A 21,971-nucleotide genomic window follows, 5' to 3' on the forward strand; every position below is an offset into this window, starting at 1 on the left:
CACCTACCTCCCTCATATACAGTGCGTGACCACATTCACCTCAACACATTTTAACTGGGGCTGTTACCATGACACGAATTGGGTGCCGAGGAATCTGCAGGAGACCTGTGTGTGCACACAAAGAACAGAGCAGCACCTTCATCATCTCTGCAACACAAACATGATTTCATTACACTCTTTCTCCTCGAGCCAAGGTTCTCCTACCAAACACCAGCACAGTCTGCAGGATAACGTAACGTCTGAGCAGCCACCGAACACCGTGAACACCATGGCAGGGCAGATTCCAGCAGCGCTGGGGAAGGACGTAGGAACAACAGGTAGGATGTCCCCTCCTCCTTCATCCTCTGAAGGATTTACACATTACTGCCACCAAAGCAAGACACAAGGTGACAGGGGAGCAGCAGCAGTGGCAGAACATAGGAGAGAGCTTGTGGCCAGCAAATGTCACCTTCCCTTCCATGATCACTGACATCAGCAGAGCCCCGACACACGATAGCCCTCTGCAGCCTTTGTTTCCAGCTGAAGCACATCCTTTCCACTCCTCCATCCTGGAAATGCCTGCAGCATCTCACACAGGGAGCTGGGAGCAGAAACAGAACATTCCAGCTCCGTGCTTTCTAGCACAGCATTTATTTTGTTAAATAGAGTATGTGCTCTTGCAGTGCATTAATATTTCAGACACAGGATTGCCTTTCTGAGCACACACATCTTGATCCTTAAGGCACTAATGTGCCAATAGTAAACAATGTTTATTATTCCTTCAGACAAGCCATCTCTTCATGCCGTTTCCAGCCAAGGACAGCCCAACTGGAAGCAGATTAACCCCAGCTCTGCTCCAGCCCACGCAGACCAGCAGTATTGATGAGGAGGTCGATACCGCCCGCCTGCTCCGCTCCGGAGACAGAGGGAGAGATTCCGGAGAGCACTGAGCTCGGAGAGGAGCCAAAGGGCACGGCGCTTCAGTTGTTCTCCCCAGTTTCCTGGGCATTTGAATTTCAATATGATTTGCCTCTGCCCTCCCCTGCTGCTCCACCAGGAGCGTTCAGGCATCATTCCCTCATCTCAGGAGGTGAGCTGACACTTGCACAGCACCTTCCCGGGCTGCTCTTCCTCCAGACCCGGCGCCTTCCTTCATTTTAAATGGCAAAGCAAAGCACCACCTGAACACCTGAAGCAATAAAGATTACAATGGTGAAAAGCATTATAGCAGCTTGAAGAGCAAATGTGGTGATGAATGTGCAGCTCTGGGTGAAATCTGAGAGCAACTTTGCATATGAGGTAATTTTCCTGCAGGATTTTCAAGGGGAAACATGAAAATAAATCGTAACATCTTCCTAATGGCTGTGAACACTTCTATATGGAGATGAGGACTCGCAGCTAACTAAGAAACCTTAGCTCTTCTTTTTTTTTAGCTTTTTAATTTACAGAGTAGCTCACCAGAGTGATACAACCTCTCTCCAAGACAGAGCTGGAAGGAAGTGTTAATTTACGGGTGATCCTGAGAGAATTCAGCAGCAAAGAGGCTTCAGGCTCCAGAGGGAGACGAGATGCAGAGATACAGAAAATAAAAAAATCCATCTCTGGGGCACAGACTTTCAGTGGCACTGCAGCAAGCACAGCACATTGACAGTGGGACACGAGAAGGTGTGAAATACCCCGATGCTCTTTCAGGCATCGACACCAACCAGTGAGATTTGTCTCCTCTCTTACAGCTGCACAAAAGCTGCCCAGCATCAACCCCCCTGCCCCGAGACCCTCAGCACCACAGTGGGCACGGAGCTCGTGAAGGCGTTCCCTCCCTTGGGAACGTCATCACAAGCCAATATCCCAAACCAGCTCCTGGGCTCAGCTCTGTCCTGGGGTGAACCCTGGGGAGGAGGGCAGGACTGGCAGCTTCACCGGCATGGGAAGGAAAGCCAGGGCACAGCAGACACACCAGACCAAGCCAGAAATGCAGTTGCACAGAGCACATGAAATAAGGGCAGTATTTGCTGTATGTCAAGTTGGAAGCAAAAATATGCTGCACACACCCTGATCCTTTTGTCATTTTTCCACTGCACTTGCCCTTGGAAATAATATCGCTTAATATTGCGTGACTGACATAAAATTATTTTTTAATCCTGGCAAAGTAGCACAGAAGAAGTGAATTATTGGTTGGTGATTTGGAGAAGGAGGCAAGACAGCGATTGGAATTGACTATTCCTGTTTGGCAAGATAAAAACATCCCCCTTTCATAGGCTGTTTCCCTCTATTTTCTTACAGAGAAATGTCTTATTTTGCATGCACAGAGAGCCAAGATTCCAGTCCCTGGCACAAGGGCTGCAGAGCTCACTCAACTGCGCTAGTGAGGCAGCGGATCAATCCCCTTTCTCTCCAGGCTCTGGCTCAGGAAGGGTAAGGGCAATGCTGACCAAAACAAACCCCAGCACCTCCAGCTGCACAGACACCAAGGGCCCCAGTGCCTGTGGACAGGCAGGGTGCCCACCCTGGGGGGGCTCCTGAAAATGGACTTGCAGAAAATTTAAGTGCGGTGAAGTTGATATCTCCCCTATGAAAAGAATGAGTTTTTAACTATAGAACACTTTTTAAAAGTAAGGAGAAAAAAAAAAGGTGTGAAAATAGTGACCAGCTACTTCGTTAATTAGGAAGAAATGGTGAATTTTACATTCCTGCCATTAATTAATGGCTTGCAGCAAGGGCTGGCCTCGGGCAGGATGGAGCACCCAGCTCCACCTCCCTGGGACACCTCCAGGCAGGTTTTCAGCCGCTGGCTGTGCCTGTGGGTTCTTGGGAGCCGGGTGCCAGGAGGTGCCAGGAGGATGACTGTCACACTCCGGAGTGGTGACCAGAACAGACATCCCAGAGGGACGAGTCTCTCCACCAAATGCAGCGGCTGCTGCAAGGCCACAGCACAGCCCCAGGGCATGGGTACCCTCAGGGTCTGGGCCACCCTGCCCAGCCCCCCCAGCTCGCTCCTCCACCCCTCTGCCCTGGGTTATGCAACCCACAGGCGAGGCTCAGGAATGACATTATTGTGCCGAACGTCTACAGCGTCTGCTGGGATTTCACAGGGGATGACAAACGAGCACAACACCTTGCACTAAAATATACAACAGAAAACCGTGTTGTTTTCCACATTTCAAAAACATCTGCTATGAATTAATGATTCAGCTCATACCTACAGTGACAGGCGCAGAGGAGAAGAGATTGGCTGAGCACTCCGTGGCTCACCAGGAGCTGCTCCCATTTCTGCAGCAACGCTCCTGCCTGCTGGAGACAAAACTCGGCACCCACAGCGCCCGGCATCGAGATCTGGAAGGTGCCCCTAAAACTTCAGCCTTCGACTTCCCAGCGGCTGCCAGGGATCTCTGCTGCACACCGAGGGCAGCCAGAGGAGCAGTTACAGGAGAGCTCTTAAGGAAGTCACCAAAACAGACGTGTAAAGTGCCTTACAAGGAAACGTGTGTTCTTGTTCCCATTGTTAATTAATGCAGCGCAGCATCCTCGGATCGCGTACACTGAGCTGCTCGGACGTCTCCACTGGCCACACAAACATCTCCACTGTATATCCATTACAGAACACTCGAGTCAGAGCAAACATCTGGGGTAACTTCATCTTCCAGGTCCCTGTGCACAAACTCCACGTCTGTTGGAACACTGCAGGCACTGAGTGCCCAAAAGCAGGGGCAAAATAGAGCTCCTGTGAGCACAGAGGTCCCTCATCCCCTGGCTCCTCACACACAGTCACAGAATTGTTTAGGTTGGAGACCACCAAGACCATCAAATCCAACCAATTTATTCCACATTATCTAAATATCTGTATTATCTCTATGTTATATATATATGACAAATACACAAAGTTAACATAGTTCATGCATCACTTCTCCTCGAGGCTGGACCACCTCACACATCCCTCCTCGGCCTGACACCCCCAGGGGAGGACAGTCCCTGCACAGTTCCTACCATGCAAGGGGAGATGGACCATGCTCTGACCCCTCATGCACACCCACACACGGTGACCCTACAGCTCCTCTGCATCTGAACCTGAAAAGCTCTGTTCTCTCACTGGGTGAACAGTGAGAGCCTCTCACCGTGGCAGGATCTACACCAGGCTGCTGCAGACCTGCTCGGAGCACATTCCCCGTGGCACAGGGAGCAGGTGCTGGCACACGGAGAGGCAGTGGGTTTCCTTTCCTGAAGGATTTACAGCAGCATATCCCTCAATAATTTCCTCCTTATTTAACAGGAGCGTATTTAAGTTTGTTTTGAAGATACGCAGTGTTGTTAATTGCTGTTCTAACGCACCTCTAATAATCCATCCTTTCTAATTGTTCATTGCTTGCCACCTCTTAAGTGCTTAAATACATTCACAAATACTAATCTATTCTCTGCACAATCAGTGATTCCTACTCAGCAAAGCACAGTGCAGCAAATTTAATACAACCTGAGCTCGTTTTGCTGCACTCCTAATTGCTCTCCTTGCTAACAGCGTTTCCTTCAGTCCTGCTTAAATCGCAGCCTGACTTGGCAAATTTGGGCAGAAGGAAAAGCCAGACACGCAGCAGACACGGCTGCAGTGACATCACTGGCAGAGTAGGACGCCACCAGCAGAAACAGTTCTTCGAATCCCGAGTTTTCAGAGCGGAACTGCGACAGCGCAGCCAGACGAGAACGTCCTACCTCGTAATGGGCCACGCGCTGGGACTCGGAGATGAGCTGAGCACTGCACACCTTGCAGTAACTTTCAGTGAACAGCTCCTGGTCGATGTCGGAGGATTTCATCTGTTCACGACAGAGAGAAGAGACAAGAAGCAGAATCAGTTACAGAGGGTGGGCAGACGGGCCTGACAAGGGTCCTACAGAGCAAGGCAACACCTGGGCCGAGCAGTTCTCGTGACCACGAGGGAACGGAACCAACGCTGCACAAATGTGCAAACGTGACGGTCTGCACCGTGCCCCCAGCATCTCCCATCAGAGTCCCCGGGTTCATCCACCACCAGCTCGTGCCAAGTGTTTGTTCCTTGCCCTGGGCAGTTCCTGGGCTCTGCTGGGGACCAGTGGTGTGTCCCCTTCGCCGCTGCAGTGGGGGCAGCCGGGCACCCCCCTGTGCCCAAGCAGCACCCGGCACCTCGACACCTTCAGCCACAGGCATGGCACAGTGTCCTGTGCTGCCCTGCCATGACATCCCTGTGTGAGCTACTTGTGAATGGCTGTTCTTCTCCATCCCCTTTCCTATCTGGAAACACCACGTACAGAGCCAGCTGTAGCAGAGATCGCTCACGACTCAAAGCACACTTAACCATTTGCTGTGCAACACCAATGAGCTTACAGAGTTTTACAGAAAAGGCAAACAGCATTACACCCTCAGGAAAGGTGGGTCTAAGCTGGAAGAGCACTCAGCTGTATTCCTCAATTCAGACATGAAAGGAAAATGCTCAGGTGATTTGCTGGGCTGGGTTGTTCTCCAGCAGCTGTTTAAATACTTGTGTGTTCCCCAGAACTTCCAACGAGGACACTTGCACCTGCAAAGAGGACACTTGCACCTACAAGGAGGACACTTGCACCTACAAGGAGGACACTTGCACCTACAAGACCAGCTTGCTGAGTGCCCTGGTTCACAGGAACACGTTCCTCCTCTGTTCATCGCCTCTTCCTCTGAACTCATAACGAAGAGGCATATCAGGAACACTGAGGCTTAAAACAGACTGAACCCAAGCAGAGCCAGAAAACAACAGAAGCAGAATCATAGAGAGAATATTTAAAACTAATCCCTGTGTAAATTAAGAGGGAAAAGAGAGGCTGATGCCTTCTGACTTATGCCAAGATAAAGTCTATTAATTCACGATCATAACAAACCTGGGCATAATGAAGACTGATAATAGAGTTTTTATAGAGTTTATTCCAATGATTGGGAAGAAAAACCGTATGGAAATGAACAGGCAATGAGATCTCATTAGCAGACAAAGGCTGGTCAGTGCTGGGCTGCACAGCAGAGTTGGAGGTGGTTGTGCCCCATCCCCCTAGTTTTTTCATGAAAACTAGCAGCTGAGTTGAGACCAGAGACTCCCAGCCTGGAGAGACCAGTCAGCCCCCAGCTCCAGGAGAAGGTTTGTCCAAGTGTTCTGGTTCACCAGACAAAAGACACAAACCTCAGAACTCCTCTGCTGCTGCCCTTGCATTTTGATTCTGCAAAGACATTTGCTTGTTTTCTCTTGCTATCTGCCGAGGTTTAATCTTCATTTACTCTGTCCAGAGAGATGCTGCGTTGAGAAACTTTCAAAGACACCAAAAGGCCCTTTTAGGAGTACAAGAAGTGTTGCAAAATTGCATCAAAGGCAAAACACAGTAGGGGGAAGAAATCTCACTTAACTACAACAGATTGACACAAGGCAAACCAAAGAATCTCATTAAACTTCAATCCAGCAACCAAGCCAGAGTCAGGTAACATCACATTCATTTGCATGCAGCCTGAATGCTCACAGTACAAACCCTCATTGCAAAAATCAGAGTAAATCAAAAGCTTCTCTGTATTAGTCCAGCTCTCTGTGCTCTGATAACAGAGCCCAGGTCTATTCTGCCTCATCAAATGGAATCATCTGTCCCCCTCTGTAGCAGCAGGGGCTGAACAGGCTTATCCAGGACAGGATCTCAGGCGCTTCTCTAAGCAGTAAGTTCTGATACAGGTGTGGGGTGTGTTCCCCTCGATATCAGGGCTCAGCACCAGGAGAACACGGTGGTTCTGCTGATGATGTGACTGTTGTCCCACGGAACCTCCAGCAGAGACGGGGCCACCCTTCTGCCCCAGTGCAGTTCAGTGACCAGCTCTTTCTGCCTGGCTTTGAGCACTGCACACACAGCTGAGGAGCAGGTCCTGCTGCCCTGAAAGCTCCCTGTGCCCACGGGAAGGGCAGCGAGCCTGGGACTGCCAGAGCCTGCAGGGTGGCAGAGCCCCTCGGGCTGGGTGTCCTCACGCCTGCCATCCTGGCAGGGTTTCACTGCTGCTTTTCCCAGGCCTTGCTTTTTCACAGTGATGAAAAGGACAGCAAGGCAGAGGAGACAGGACTGGGGATTAGGAGGAACAGGAGAACAAACAGAAGAAAAGCCTCCTTCATGCTTTTGCATGAATATATTAGGCTAAACTGCTGCAAGGATTCAAGCATATGTAAGCTTGGCTATTAAAAATCATTACAAAGCTCTGGTAACAATAACTGCTCTGGGCAAAATTAAATTTTAACAAAAAATAACAGATTCACCTTAGCAAGGTAGATTTCCACACAAGCAATCCACTACCAGCTCCCATCTATACAAACCACTCTTGCAAAGTTGCCACTGAAACCAAGACAGTCCTGGGACAAGTTTAAGCTCAAGTACCAGACTTGAGAAAACAGACTGCTGCCTGTCCCCCAGAAATGCAGCTGAAGTCTCTTCCCCTCCTCAGCAGCCACCAAAGCATGTCCAGGAAACACACAGTGAAATGAATGAGGTTTTAAAGCTGCCACAGTTTTAAAGCTGCTCTCACACCCAGACCACAGGGAAGGTCCAGGGTGGATATTTCCCTGGGGATCTGCACATGCAAGAACCAAATGTCTGGTTCCTACAAAGGGACTGGTACAGCGAGGTCACCACTAAGGTGGACTCCAGACACGAAACTTTTTTGGGGAAAAAGAAAACAGCTTTGTGCTGTTGGGGTCTGGCCAAAAAAGGTGCTTCCTCCTCTCCAGAAAAGCTCCCCTTCCCCGCTGCTGTCTCATCTCAGATACACTCTGCATTGCTGTTCTGTGGGTTAATCCCAGCAGTGATTTATTAACTTCTTCTGCCTGCAAGTGTCATAAAGGGAGTTCATAAGCAATTAATATTTATGTATTTCTAATCACTTAATTCCACTGTGTGACTCTCCCTGCCCACACATGCCTAACTGCTCCAGGAGTGACCAGCCCTCGGCTGACCTCACCACACAGCCTGTCTGTCACAAAGGAGGGCTGTCCCTGCCAGGAGCCACCGGTGTGTCCTCAGCTCTGAGGGACACTCGAGGGGAGCTCTGGTAGGTGCCGAGTGCTGCAGCCCTTTGCTGCTGCCACAGCCCTTTGCTGCTGCCACAGCCCTTTGCTGCTGCCACAGCCCTTTGCTGCTGCCACAGCCCTCAGGTCCCACTCTCACAGCAGCAGCACGAGCTGCTGGCACTGTCAGCAAACACTTCCCATCACGTTTCTGATAAATGCTGCTGTAATCCCCTCTCCAGCAATCTTCCCTCAGCAAGACGCTTCTATTTTCACTGTTGCACACCCCATTCTCAAGTTCATTGCTCCCTTTTTTGAGCAATGAGCTCAGTGAATAGGAAAAGAAGTTTTTTAATAATGGGAAACTCGTGACTGGTAGCAACAGTTCCAGAGCACACGGCAAACATGAATAAGACAGAGGTTTTTTAATTCCAAGTTTCACCTTTTCCAGAACTAACAGGTTCCGAAACCTCTGTATTGGAGCACAAGAGAAGAGGCAACTGAGCATGTGCACAAATGCCAAATGCAAACAAGAAGCCAAAAATTAAATGTCCTGACTTTCATGTTATGAATTATTTGTGGCTTTTGCTGCTGTCACTCTCCTGTGGATTAACATCTCGTGTAACACCTCCTGTTTTCTTCTGTTGTTTAATTTGTCTTGCAATAAAAAGAAAAAAAGTCTTTACTAATAATTAATGTGCTTTCAGCAACTCTGTCACTGCGCTTACGCTGAGGCATCTGAAGAAATGCAAAACTGCCTTTTGAAGTGCCCGAGCTCCTGGCACTATCAGCACGATGATGGTTGAGCCTGTTCCATGAGTGCAGTTCTCCTCCTGCTTTTATCACCTAGAGATGGAGCACTCGGGGTGCTGGAGGCCACAGCAGCCTGGGATGGGACAGCCCAGGGCAGCTCTGCACTGCTGGCTCTCCCCAGGGCAGGGCATCCAGGCACAGACAGAACAGGACACCCCCTCCCATGGTGACAGCAGGACCCTCTGCAGCCCACCCTGAGCTGATGCAAGAGCCAGAATTTACAGCCATGGGGGCTGGTACAGCCTCTACCTGTACCAGCACACAAGTTTCCTTGCTTTCCTCCACAGCCCCACAGAGATGGGGAAGGGCCCTCGACAGCAAGTGATGTAAGGGAGCCCAGATAATCCTGCATCCCAGAGGTGATGGAGGCATGTCCCTACGAGCCACATCTCCAGAGGACACGTGTGCTACTTCCAGGTTTTCCCATTCTCCTGCCAAATCAGAGATGCTCCATGTCCCTCCAGCTGTGCTGCACATCTGCCATCTCCGCCATGCTTCACCTTCCCTGCAGATCTTGTTTGGTTTGGGGTTTGTCCCTACTCCCTCCATTCCCTAAATCCTCCACAGAGTCAATTTGCTTCACTTCTGCGCTCAGCCTTTGATGCATTTTGACACGCTTTATTGGAGCCCTGAAAATCAGAGCAAGATTGTGTGTGGCATGAGCTGGGGAGCAGGAGAGATCCTGCACGTGGCTGCTGCATGTGTCAGCACACAGAGGAGAGGCTGTGGAGAGCAACATGGGGCAGAGGGTGCCTCAGTGCAGATGAGGCTCAACCTGAGCAACCCAAAAGCCCAACGTCCCACAACTTCCCCTAGAGTAAGCAGGCAAGTTGCTCCTTTACTGGGATTGACTCCTTGGTGGAAGCATCCAAGGCCAGGCTGGATGGGGCTCTGAGCATCCTGGGCTACTGGAAGGTGTCCCTGCCCATGGCAGGGAATTGGAACGAGATGAACTTTTAAGGTCTCTTCTAACTCAAGCCATCCCTGGATTCTGTGTTTGCCAGGACTAAGGAAGGGACCCTCAGACAGCAGCTGTGCCCTCTCAGGGGATGGAGATCGTGTTTTTAAGAGCCTCGCCATTCCCACGCCGTGGGGAGGAAATTGCCAGGGATGTCTCACTGAATTCCCAAGACTGACTGAGCTCTGGGGTGGAGGGAAAGCTGCCAGATGTTCCCATCTCCTCACCTAATCATCAAGGTACCATGTATAAATAGAACCAAGCAAGAAAATAGCCTGATGAACACGTCAGGAAAAGCAGTGCACTCCGGCAGAGGAAAGCCAGGAGGGACAGGGGATGCCCTGCAGGCAGAAGAGCAGCAGGGTGTGCCTGTGCAGCCCCCACCTGCAGCACGCCAGGCAGCCCAGCACCCCCCTGGCAGGGCAGCAAAGGACGAGGCCTCAGCTTATGCATGGCAGCAAAACCCAGGCGGTGACTTTTTGACCGGCTGCCTGTCTGAAGTGGGAACAAAAGGCAAGCGAAGGAGATTGCAGGCACAGAGATTCCGAGAGCAAAGGACAGATCTGGGCGTGCAGCGCAGACAAGCCCTCCATGCCCCCATCTGCCTCAGGAGGGACGAGGGAAGGATGCTGCCAAGTTTAGTGCAAGCCACACTGCAATTCTGGGAGTGGCACCGTCCCCTCCCTACAAATGCCAGCATCCTGTTATGCTCATGAATTGCTCTAATCATTCACACTACATCGTGTGGCAGGGTTTAATTGCAAACATGCGCTGACTTGAATCAAAATACGCTTTAAAAAGGAGACTGATATATTAACACCGCTTAATACAGTTTGTGGGAACTGAAATCAAATTTCATGCCTCGGGGCACTGATTCTGCACCCTGCACACTGCAAGGATGGGGCTCTGTCCCTCACCCCAGCATACCTCGACCCTTAGCAGCAGGGACAGCCCAGAAACCCCGAGAGAAGGGCTAAAAGCAGACCTGTGTGGGCTTCACAGAGCCCGCACTCGAGATGGAGGGGCCGCTGGACTCCGATGCAGAGGGGAGGGACTCGCACCGGGATGGAGAGGAAAGGAGGGACCTCGGCCCAGACCCGGCTGCTGTGGCACCTCCCCGTGCCCCCAGCCACGACCCCCAGCTGCCGCAGCCCCTCAGGAGCCCGCGGGCCCCAGGGACCCCTCCGGCCGTCGGGGCGTCGCGGGGCCGAGCGCGGGGTGCGGCGGAGCTGGGGGTACCATGCGATGCTCGCAGTTGCCATGGAAACGGCGGGTGCTCACAAAAAGATGCAGAAACAGCGCCGGCGCTCCCCGATCCGGGCTGTGGGCACCCCCAAATTCAGGGGGTCACCGCTACCCCCCCGGGCCCCGCGGCGTGGGGGGAGCAGCCAGCGAGCGGCTCCCGCACAGCCCCGCTCGGCACCCACCGTCAGGACGCCACGTTTATTTTTGGATAAGCAGGACCTACTTTTTGCTGTGGCTCCCTAATAACGTACAAAACGGCAGGAAGCGAGGCAAGCCGAATCCCATGCCGGCAGCCCGTCGCCTCTGGTACTTTGCATAATCAGGGCTTGTCAGTCCCCATCAGCTTCAGCTCAGAAACCCGAGAGGCAAAGCCATGTAAGGTGGCGACGGGCTTAGAAGAGGCCTCCAGAGAACAAATCTGTCCATCGCCGATGGGGGATTATTTTAATTCTGGATCCCTAATAAAAGCCTGCATGCTGGCCTAGCTGGCTAAGCTAAAGCACCTCTTCCCAAAAGCAGCCTCAGCCTCAGCAGCACCAACCCCAGATGAGTTCAGCGTCGATGCCAACAGTGCTAAACACTCCCTGCCCAGCACAGGATAACCGAGTTAGAGACAGCACAGGCAGAGATGCTCCTGGTTATCCCCACTGTCAGTCAAGCTCCTCTCCCCTCACTAGGATGGTCCCTCACCCATCCTGTACTTGCCAGCCAGAGCTGCCTCACCAAGTGCCACCAGGGCAGGATCTACAGGAGCTCAGGTGCCCCCAAGGCAGTTGAGCAGCTCTGGCCAGGAACCCTCCCTGCCTGCAATGACTGATGGACTCTACTTCCTTCAGCCACAGCTCCCTGCCAACAGCAAAGATTCTCGTCATCAATGAAATGACTTAGAAGCAAGACACCGGGAATGCAAATGCTTCCAGAGTCCCCCATTTAGCACAGAGGAGCTAAAACCCTGGCCTAATTTAACTGTGCATCCAAATTCCACATCCCCTAACTGATATCAGCAGATTTCATTCAACTCCTTCTTATTATCATGTAATCTGACAATTAGCTTTGTGAGCACCAGCAACCAACAAGGAGTTTTACCTTAAGTACAACACAAAACATTTAGATCCTTCCTACAGCTTTTTCTTTGCCCACCCTTTATTTAAAAAAGAAAAAACAAAACCCTCCTTTTCTTTGCATTAACTCTCTTCTAAGAAGCAGGAGCATCTCCCACGCTCAGCCACGATGAGCAGAAGCATGCTGGACTTTCAAGTTTTATGTCAGACCTGCCTTCCTTGTGCTGGGAAGCATCTCAGCAAGCCACTCAGATAATTCATGCTTCATTTTCCCCTCTGAAAAAAACCACTGTTCTGTCCCTTACCAACAGATGAGCAATGAGAAATGGTTCATCAATGTCCACTGCAGTGCTCCAGCTCCATGTGCCAAAGGGTCTCCAGAAATGCAAACTGTTCTATTTTTGTCAGTGAGAAATTAAACTGCCTTTGCAGAAGGGCTGGAGCCGGGCACACTCCAGGCTGGGCACCGGCTGCTCCTTTCGGAGACCGGCTCTGACTCATGGATTTGGAAAGGTCTCCTCTCCCTGCACAGTCTGGGGACACCTATTTCTACAGTATTTATTAGGCATCCCCTGTGGTACTCGACAGAAAGGCATCAAAACAAGTTAACGTGTTCCGTACATCCGCTTTCCAAGCGGGGCTTGCAGGTTATCCTGCATCCTTGGCCATCAGCCTTCCAGTCTGGCTAGGGAGGAAGAAGGCTCAGAAATGCTTTTTGTATGTTCTGCAAAACCAAAAACGTCCCTGCTGCTCTGTAAGGTCCTGTCCTGCCTGCTGTCAAAGCAGGGCACTACAGATGGGCTCCTCGTGTCCCTCTGCCTTCCCCACCGTGTGCCCAGACTGGGGATCCCCAGAGAGCCACAGCCCAGCACCCCTCCCTAACAGCACAGCAAGCTGAAAGGGCAGCAAAACCCTCTGACAGTTAATGAGAGAAAACAATGGGCCCCCACATTCAGTGTGGCTCCTCTCCCTGCCAGACTGCCATGAACTACAGCCGCGTGCTCGAAAATTAGACGGATTAATTATCGCTACAATTAGTGCTATCGTGAAGCATCTCTGGTGGCAGGAAATAATATTGTCATAAACTTGTCTAATTGCTCAATATTTTCAAATGAGCAGTTGAATCCACAGTTATCATCTTGATGCTTTCACCAGTGACATTGTAGGATGGAAAACACAGAACTGATTAATTAGTTTTCATTTTAAGTCAGGCTAAACTCTGGCTCCCTGCACCACGTGCTGTCACTGCAGCCAAGACTCTGAAGCTCAGAGGTGGAAAGCACAGCCATGGAAGGCACCAGCGTCCTGGGATGCAGGGTTACTGCCAGCCTGAGCACCCTCACCATGCACTGAGGCCACAGCAATCTCTGCCTCTAATGCAATCAGCTCTCATGTGCTTATGAGATGTCAGATAATAGGGGGGCCTGCACAGCATTCTGTACAACAGCAGGTTTAACCAACTAATTTACAGCTTCAGAAGCAGTGGGTGTTCAATTCCATCCCATTCTTGGGGTTTCTGACACGCCACTCCAGGCACTGCAGATCCAGTGCTCCAAGCTTTTCCCATTTTCTCGGTGAATTTTGAAACCAGAGCATGTCTCACCTTCGCAGTTCACTGCTGGGTGTCATGTCTCTGGCTGCATCCTTCAAGACAGCTTTAAATATCCATGTCTCACTTCACCACCAGGTCCACCCACTGTTTTTAAGCGGCTGGATCAAATTTAGGAGCAGTTTTGAGTTCACAGTGCAGCTCCCCACATCTCCTCGTGTTCAGACTGTTCCCCGAGAGCCGCGCATGCAGCTCTGTCACACCCAGCTCACGGGCAGCTGGGGCTTGTCTCGGGTGTCCTGTGTGACACACACAAGTAACACGTATGTGACACACAAGCAGGACACAGGTGACACCTCTATGGCCTCAAGCACTCAGGCTGATAGACCAGAAAGGTTTATCTATACCCTCCCACTTTCAGGATTTGTTTCACCAACAAAGATGCATTGGCAAGAAGCAGGTCCAAGCTTAACTACATCTTCTACCCAATTTCCTCTTTAACAAGGCAAAGTAAATATATTTCTGCTTTGAAATTAAGAGCAGCAATATTCTTCTCCCCTATTGCTTTCTAAATGAAGCTCCTGAAAGCCCTTTTTGAAGCTTCCCAGTTTCACTGCCAGACCTGCTCCCCCCTGTGCTCGGGAGAAATGGATTAAACAAGCCCTTTGAAGTGCAGCTGCCCGTGAGCTGCTCTGGGGCCAGCTCAGCTCAGCTTTCTGTGTCTCCTGGAAGCAGGACAGCGGCCACCAAAACTCCTGGGGCTGAACCTGCACGAACAACAAAACTCTGCCACGGGGTGAGCGCTGCAATCCCCGCGGGTCCCCGACAGCCAGGGCGGGCAAAGCCATCCCATGTCCCCTGCCAGCACAGGAACGGCCTAAAACACGTCAAGCACTGCACAACAGGCAAGTTTTGATATTGCAAATATTCATCTCCAGCTATTTCTAGTTAATGGGACAGAGCAAACTATCGAGAAAAATGGGAACATTACAGTAAAAACAACAACAAATTAAACTCTAATGCAATTAGAGAGTAATTAGGGATCTATCCTCTGGGAGTATTTTGAAACCCTGGACCTTTCTCAAAATCTGATCTCTCTGCAACTTTATTCCTTTCTAGTTAATAACAAAGAAGTGAGAGGCACAGCTCCCCCCAGTCCCCTGCAAAACGCCATCTCCCGCTCTGCAGGAGCAGAAGGTGGCAGCAGGTAAAGCACTCACACCTCCAGCCCGAGGAAGACGCAGCTGTCAGCAGAACAGGGTGCAAAGGAGGAGCAGAAACCACCCCCTGTGTCTGCTGCAAACGCAAGGACCCAGATGCTCTTGTTCAAGGGCCAGGCTGAGCAGGCACGAGCGACCCTGGAAAACCCTTTGTTTTCCTGTGCACAGCTCCAGCACGAGCCACAGCCCAGAAAAACATGTATTTCATTCCTTTTGGCTTTCTAAATGTACTCACATTTATGCCTATAGATAAGCACCTGCTTAAGCAAAGCTCCCAAGCTGGCTGCAGGACGGAGCAGGGCAGCTTTTGGGCACTGGTCCCTGCTGTGCCCTGGGCACAGCACAGGAGCCCTCAGCACCCAGAGGTGCCCCACGACCTGTGCACTGCCTGGGCTGCCTCCCTGGCAGGCCAGCAGGTCTGCAAAGGAGCATTTGGCACAGCCTTCCCCGGAGGGCAGGGGACATGGAGTGTGGTGACAACAAAGCACCCTGGAAACTGCAGGAGAACTGAAACGAAGGGGCAAAGATGCACCGTCCCATTCAACCACCTCTCCATCCAGCCTCACCCACACGCTGCCTGAGGGTCACAGCAAAGCCTGGTTCTGTTAAACCTTCCTCTGGGGATGCAGACACAGTGAACATTCTCTGCAGAGGGTGAGGTGGCACCTAGGAAAGCTTCCTCCCTATTCCCTGAGGCTGCTGCTATTCCTGGGGGCAGCCCCATCTGCACTTCACAGCTCCAGTACTGCTCAGCAAGGGGTGTTTTTCATGCTTTGAAAGGAATAATAAAGCTTCCATATGTCCTGCTACCTGCCCAGCAGCTGTCAGGGATATGACCCCCTCTGTGTTCAGCAGAAGAAGGCACCTGTGCAATGGTGGGAGGTGGGAACCTCGACCTTCATCAAATTCTGTACCCAAATCTACCCTTGGGGACATCAGCAGCCCCGCTCTGGCCTAGAAATTGGCCCAGTTCTGATCTCTCAAACCAGTTCTGGATGTCAAGTCACACCTCTTTCCTTGGGAGCTTAACCCAGATAAAAGCAGACACCCAGATCCCAAGGTGCCCAGGGCACCCAGTGCAGGGACCAGCCAGGACCAGCCCTGTGAGCCTCAGGACCCATCTCAGACTGGAGCCATTTCAGTTTTGGGGAGCCCTCCTGACTCTGAAAGAACATCTTACAATGGAAAAGGGTCTGCTTAGAGACCCACAGGTCTCAAAAAGATGACAACTTTTGGTCAGAAGTTGCTTCTTGAAAAGGAATCATTCTCAACAACCCCCACTATTGTTGTCTCCCCTCAACCACTGACACAGGGGATGAGGGCTGTCTGTTGGGGGGTCTGGGGATCCTTCCTCACCCCCTGCAACACACCTGCAGGGAGAGATGATAAATCCACAGCCAGACCAGCCCAGCCAGCAGCATTCCCAGGTAAATCCACAGGCGGGAAGAGGGGGAGAGGTGGTGCAGGAGCCGTAAATCCCCAGAGAGAGGAAGCCGGCTGCTCGCTGGGAGTGAGGTGCTCAGTCAGCAAGGACCAACCAGCTGCACCAATTCCTCTGCAAACTGGAAGCAGCAAATAAACCAAATCCAGGCAAATATCAGCAAAATTCCTTACACAGACACCTTTTCAAGAGGGCACAGCCAGCAATAGCGAATAGCTGGGGAGGCCTCTCAGAGTGCAGCACACCTGGGAAAGGGAAAGGCAGCAGCACTGCACCTCCTCCAGGCTGTCCAGGGCAGGAGAGGGCAGAAAACCGCGAGAGGGGAAGGCTGGATACGGGATTAAAGTTAAGACTGAACAACTCAGAGCCAAGCAAAATGACTTCTGAAACCCCCCAGCTGGCCAGGCACACGCAGAATCGTGGTGCGATGTATAGAGAAGGATCAATTATTTGGAGTGACTCAGAAGTGACTAAGAATGATCAGATAGGATCAATTGTGAGGGCTGGAAATCATCCCAAATTTTGGAACGGTCCCACCCCAGGACATGGCCAGAAGGCAGGATCCTCGACAGGGATGCAGGAGGCAGTTGTATCAGGAGGTTTATAACCCACAGGTCTACGCTGTTCTGGGAGTAATAAGGGATTCCCGACCTCCTATTCCTGATATAACCAGGGGAAAGACCCATTTTTACTGTAGAAAGCTCCTGTGCTGCCCCTCCCTCCTGTCCCTTCCTACAGTAGATGGATGAGTCACTGTCTAGAACCTTTAGCAAAATACCTCTTACTGTTTATCAGGTCCCTGTCATTCCCCTGCCCACAGCACAGTGCAAGAAGTGTCAGGCAATGCTCCAGGTCACTGTCCCCTTCCTGTGGAAGGATGAGAGTCCCAAAGCTGAAGCCCCTCTGCCCAGCACCCCCTTTCTGAGCTGCCCCTCCCCAGCAGCATCCCCTCTGCTCACCTCTCCCCTTCTGGTGCCAGTGGTTGTGTTTTGCAGAGGGATTGCACGTGCTCCTGTGAGAGCAAACAGCACAACCTCATGCGGAAAATGCAAACTGGTGATTTTTAACTGTCTGCTCAACACTCTGCAAATCTTTTGCAAATCTCTTCACCCACTACTGCACACTCAGATAACTTCAGAATCGCAGGATTCTGAAGGGCAAAAGGAGTGACTGGCTGCCCCAAGGGCAGCAACCCGAGCATGATTAGCATCAGGAATCGAGGGGCACTGCCCGGCTCCGGTCTCACTATCCGAGGGATACGGATCGCCAGCAATCCAGACGGCTCAGGGGTCAGTTGCCAGAGATCCTCCACACAGCCCAAACCAGGTGTCACCTCGCTCCCTCTGTGTCAGGGACAGCCTTGGCTTGGCTCTGACCTACGGACAGCCCCAGTGCAACACGTGGGGCCAGACAAGCCCCACGGCGCTGCACGGAGCGATCCCCTTCGCCGGCCGGAGCGGCCGCTGCAGTCGGTCAGGGCTGTCCCCGGGGACGGCGGCCCCAGCCCCCAGCTCAGCTGCCTCCCTAGAATCGTGCTTTTGCTCTCCACGACCTGCTGGCTTAGGAAGTTCTCCAAACTTCCCAAACAGCACAGAGAACAGGCTTGTTTTCCTGCGTCTACAGAAACGCGCGCTCGCATCCCGCAGCCCCCGGAGCTCCGGTTCCCACGCCGGACCGCAGGGACGCCTGTGCGGAGTCCGTTCCGCCGGAGCACCCCGAGCTGCACCGACCGTCGGCACAGGGGCTGCCTCCCGGGGGTCCCGCAGCCAGAGGCCTGGCTGCCCCGGCCGCCGCCTCGCAGGTGGATACGGCATTCCCTAAAAACTCCACCGGGAAAAAACACCAGCACCTGGCGCGGGGCTGGACCGCTGGCGGGGCGTGCGCGGGTCACCGCCGGCCTCCCGCCGTGGGGCTGGGGGTGGCACGGGGGCAGAGCCGCCCGCTCCCCGCCGGGGCGGACCCCCATCCCGGCTCCATCCGCAGCGGCGCCGGCATCGCCCAAACCGCCCCGGCAGCCGCTCCCGCCGGGTACCGGATCGCCTCCCCCCGCCCGCACCAACGCCGCTGCCAACCGGCTCCGACTCCCCGGCAAACTTTGCTCCAACTCCCATCCACACATCCCGGCGGCAGCCCCCGCTCGAGCCGGCGGGTCGGTGCCCGGTACCTTGGGGTCCGGCCGGTGCCTCCGGGCGCGGTGGCCGCTGCCGCCGGGGCTGCTGCCTCGGGCGCGGCGGGGCCGCTCCAGGCGGGCTCCGGGGCCGCTCCCGCGGGGCTCCGGGGCCGCCGCTGCCGCAGCTCCGCTCCCACCGCTCCGGAGAGCCCAGGCCGAGTGCGGCGGGGGGCGGCGGGCGGGGCCGGGCCAGGGCCGCGGCTCCTCCCCGGCAGCGCCATTGGCTCCGCCGAGCTCCGCAGGAACGCCCGCCCGCAGCCCCCGGCCCGCAGCCCCCGCAGCCCCGGCCCGCAGCCCCCGGCCCGCAGCCCCGGCCCGCAGCCCCCGGCCCGCAGCCTCCGCAACCCCGCACCTGCACCCTGGCCCGCCAGCCCGGCCGCCGCCTGCGGGGCAGCGCCGACACGGGCAGAGAGCGATAGGACAAGAGGGGACGTCTTTGAACGGAGAGAAGGGAGATTTGGATCAGTTTGGGGAGGAGGTTCCTCCCTGGGAGGATGGCGAGGCCCTGGCACAGGTTGCCCAGAGAAGCTGTCGCTGCCCCATCCCTGGAAATGTCCAAGGCCAGGTTGGACGGGGGTTGGAGCAACCTGGGCTGGTGGAAGGTGTCCCTGCCCATGGCGGGGTGTTGGAACTGGATGAATTTTACTGTCCCTTCCAACCCAAGCCATCCCACTATTCTGTGATTTTCCTCACTGTGGAAACAGAAGGATGTGCAGGTCTGATTTGCAGGGCAGAGGCTGTGAAGAGTATCACAGGCGCCAGAGGGAACATATTTACTTACAGACTCATACTTTTGCAGATGACACGCTCATTTTAATACCCTGGATTTATGGAGCGAGCACGCCTGGCCCTGCAGGCACCTGCCATGCACAGCACAGGGAGACAGCAGGAGGCAAGTCCCTGCACGGGCAGGAATGGCTCCCTCAGAGCAGTGGGAGGAGGAGAGCAGATACCAAAGAGAACGGGGTGGGTTTGTCTTCAGCCACAGGGTGATCATGGCTCAGGGGAGGCAGCAGGCAATGAACAAGTGTCCCAGACCAGGGGCAGAGCAAAGGAGGGCAAGGCAATAATCAGGGAAAGGAGAAACTGGTGGGGATGCAGACCTCTGCAAACTGTACATAATGGGGAGACAACTCCTAATAGAGCACCATGCACATGGGAGTCTGTGACACAGAGCCAGGCTCCAACCAAACCACTCTGACATCCAGTAACAGCTGAATCTGGAAAGAGAGTGCATTTCCCTTATCTTTGTGCACAATATCCCCAGGCAAAACTTGAGAATTCAAACTGACAGTCCTGGGAGCCAGAGGTGAGCACACTCCCATACACCCTCCCTCTGCCAGCACACACCTGCAGCAGCAATGTCATCTCCATGCCCTCCTTTCTGCCTGCAAAGGACTGGCTGGCACCAGGGAGGGTTTCTATCCCAGCTCTGCTGAATTAGCAGGCACCTCATTTGCCAGCAGATGAGCCTTGCAGGTAGGTAAGAAACAGCGACGCAGAGGGACGCTGTGCTTCGAGCCCTGCGAGGTGACATCTCCAGGTGCACAGCTGTGCAAACAACCAGGACAAAGGCAGGTTAATCTGGCTCTGCTCCACCTCCCTCCATCCCCATAACGTCCCTCAGCAGGCATGAGGGTGCTGGGTCTCTGCAGGGGAGGGGAGATGGCCTGGAGCCTGTGAGAGCTCTGCAGTCCAGTCATGGCTGAGAGGGACTAAGGGGTTGTTGGCAGGACCTTCAAGAAGTGCGTCCGTGTAGTTTGATTTGTTTCTATTAAATATACTTTGCAGACAGAGTAAATACACTTTGTCTCAGGGGTTTTGTTTGTGCAATGCAGCAGGTTGAGCTACGCCACTGCTCTTTTGCTACCAGTTACCTGGGGCCTCACCTCAGCGGTGAAATGGACTTTAAATCACCCTCCATCACACAAATATTAGAAGAGAAAAGACTTCACCAACAAATTTTCCATTTCCAGCTTAATCAGCTTGACAGCAGTTTTACAAACTATCTGAGCTGTGATGCTTCATGATCCTGCTTGGTTCTTTGGCTGTAAAAAGTAAGTGCTAAGGAACATTTAACTAAGCCTCCAAAACTGACACAAACTCCTTAGAGCTGCCACCTGGAGTCTCAGATACTTCAGTGCTAAGAAGGGCAGATCAGACAATATTTGCAATGATGCAGCTGCCATCCAGGGAAGAGATAGTTCTTAAATCTCTTCCTCACATTTATTTAGGATTATGTAATTCCTAGGAGCATCCCATGCTCCCTGGTAATGAATGGCAGTATCGGCACAAAAAAATGTTGGAAATAATGTTAAAAATTCAGCTTTTGCTCCATCCCAGCACCCTGCAGGGCTCAGGAATGTGTTTCCTGGCCCTGAGCTGGGCTAACTTTGGAACAACCTGAAACACATCAAAACAAGGAGCTGTAAAGCAGCAGCTGTGATTGATTAATCACAGTAGTGAAGCTGAAGGGTTTGATCATTTTCAAAAGCTCTTTAACATCTTATTCTCCAAAGAAGGAGAGGTTACTGCAGCCACAGAGCAAAGCAGAGCACAGACTGGAGCTGATTGCTCCCTGGAAAGGCTCTGGACATGCTGTGCTGCCTCGGACGGTGTCTCTGGATGCAGAAGATCAGGACAAATGAATGAACGTGCCGAGCTGACGCTGGCTGGGAAGGAAACCCTCTGATGATGTCTCGGGCTGGTTCTTGAGATGTTCCCATGCCACCTGCACAGGCATTCCCCTCCCAGCACTCACAACCTGACCCTGCACGCACCCTGAGCCAGCACAGGAGGCACCCACAGCCCTGCAGCCGAGGGAGGAATTGAGTTTCCCATCCAACCCCCCTGCCCAGAGGAAGCTCACCCTTCCCCCACACACACATTATGGCTATGAATTATTTCAGATTCCTTGTATTTTTATGGGAACTCTATGTTTTTCCCTTCCATAAGAAAAAATCCATTTCTCTCCAGTTTTCCTCTGGTGGGCAGTCACGTTGATTAATTTGCCTCTTCTACCAGCCCTGCTTCCTCCCAAAGGCGAAGCTAAGCACTGCCCGTGGCAAGCACATGGTCCAGTAACCATCACCCCTCAGGGCTGCTCAGCAAAGTATTTTTCAACCACCAATTAAATACAGACCTATTATCTGGTCAGCAATTAATTGGCATTAATTAGGGTGTGCAGGGATCCAAGCCCCTGCAAGCAAGGCCAAAGGCACAGCCCTCTCCCAGCACAGCAGCATTTGGGGGTTCCCCACGTGGGACCCTCAGCCCTGGGGCAGCAAAGAGCCCTGAGGATAACAGAGAACCAGGCTCTGCAGGACTATCGATCTGCCCTTCTGTGAAAGCTCTTTACTCTCCTTTCCCCAGGGAGGAAAAAAGGGAAACAAGCAAAGGGAAATTAATACTTGGGTTTTTCACAAGGCACGGGGAGGTCCAGCTCCTGTGTGTGTTCACAGCTCAGTGCCTGCACATCAGAGCATGCCAAAGGACACTGCAAAACCTGCCCAAGCAC

At 52.8% G+C, this 21,971-nt stretch overlaps 1 protein-coding gene across 1 annotated transcript in view; it reads right to left on the bottom strand.

The window, feature by feature from the left end:
* ZMAT4 (zinc finger matrin-type 4) overlaps positions 1-18,602 on the bottom strand; it is a 42,613-nt gene extending 24,011 nt beyond the window's left edge. Inside the window, exons 1-2 of the mRNA XM_050326061.1 lie at positions 18,449-18,602; positions 4,681-4,782 (exon numbers count right to left, since the gene is read on the bottom strand). Of these exons, the coding sequence (XP_050182018.1) occupies positions 4,681-4,782 (102 nt within the window). The 5' untranslated portion in view covers positions 18,449-18,602. The remainder of the gene's footprint in view (positions 1-4,680; positions 4,783-18,448) is intronic.
* Between the last annotated feature and the right edge of the window lie 3,369 nt (positions 18,603-21,971).

The sequence above is a fragment of the Myiozetetes cayanensis genome, unplaced genomic scaffold, assembly GCF_022539395.1.
Source record: "Myiozetetes cayanensis isolate MyiCay16 unplaced genomic scaffold, myiCay2020 scf30, whole genome shotgun sequence".
NCBI lineage: Eukaryota > Metazoa > Chordata > Aves > Passeriformes > Tyrannidae > Myiozetetes > Myiozetetes cayanensis.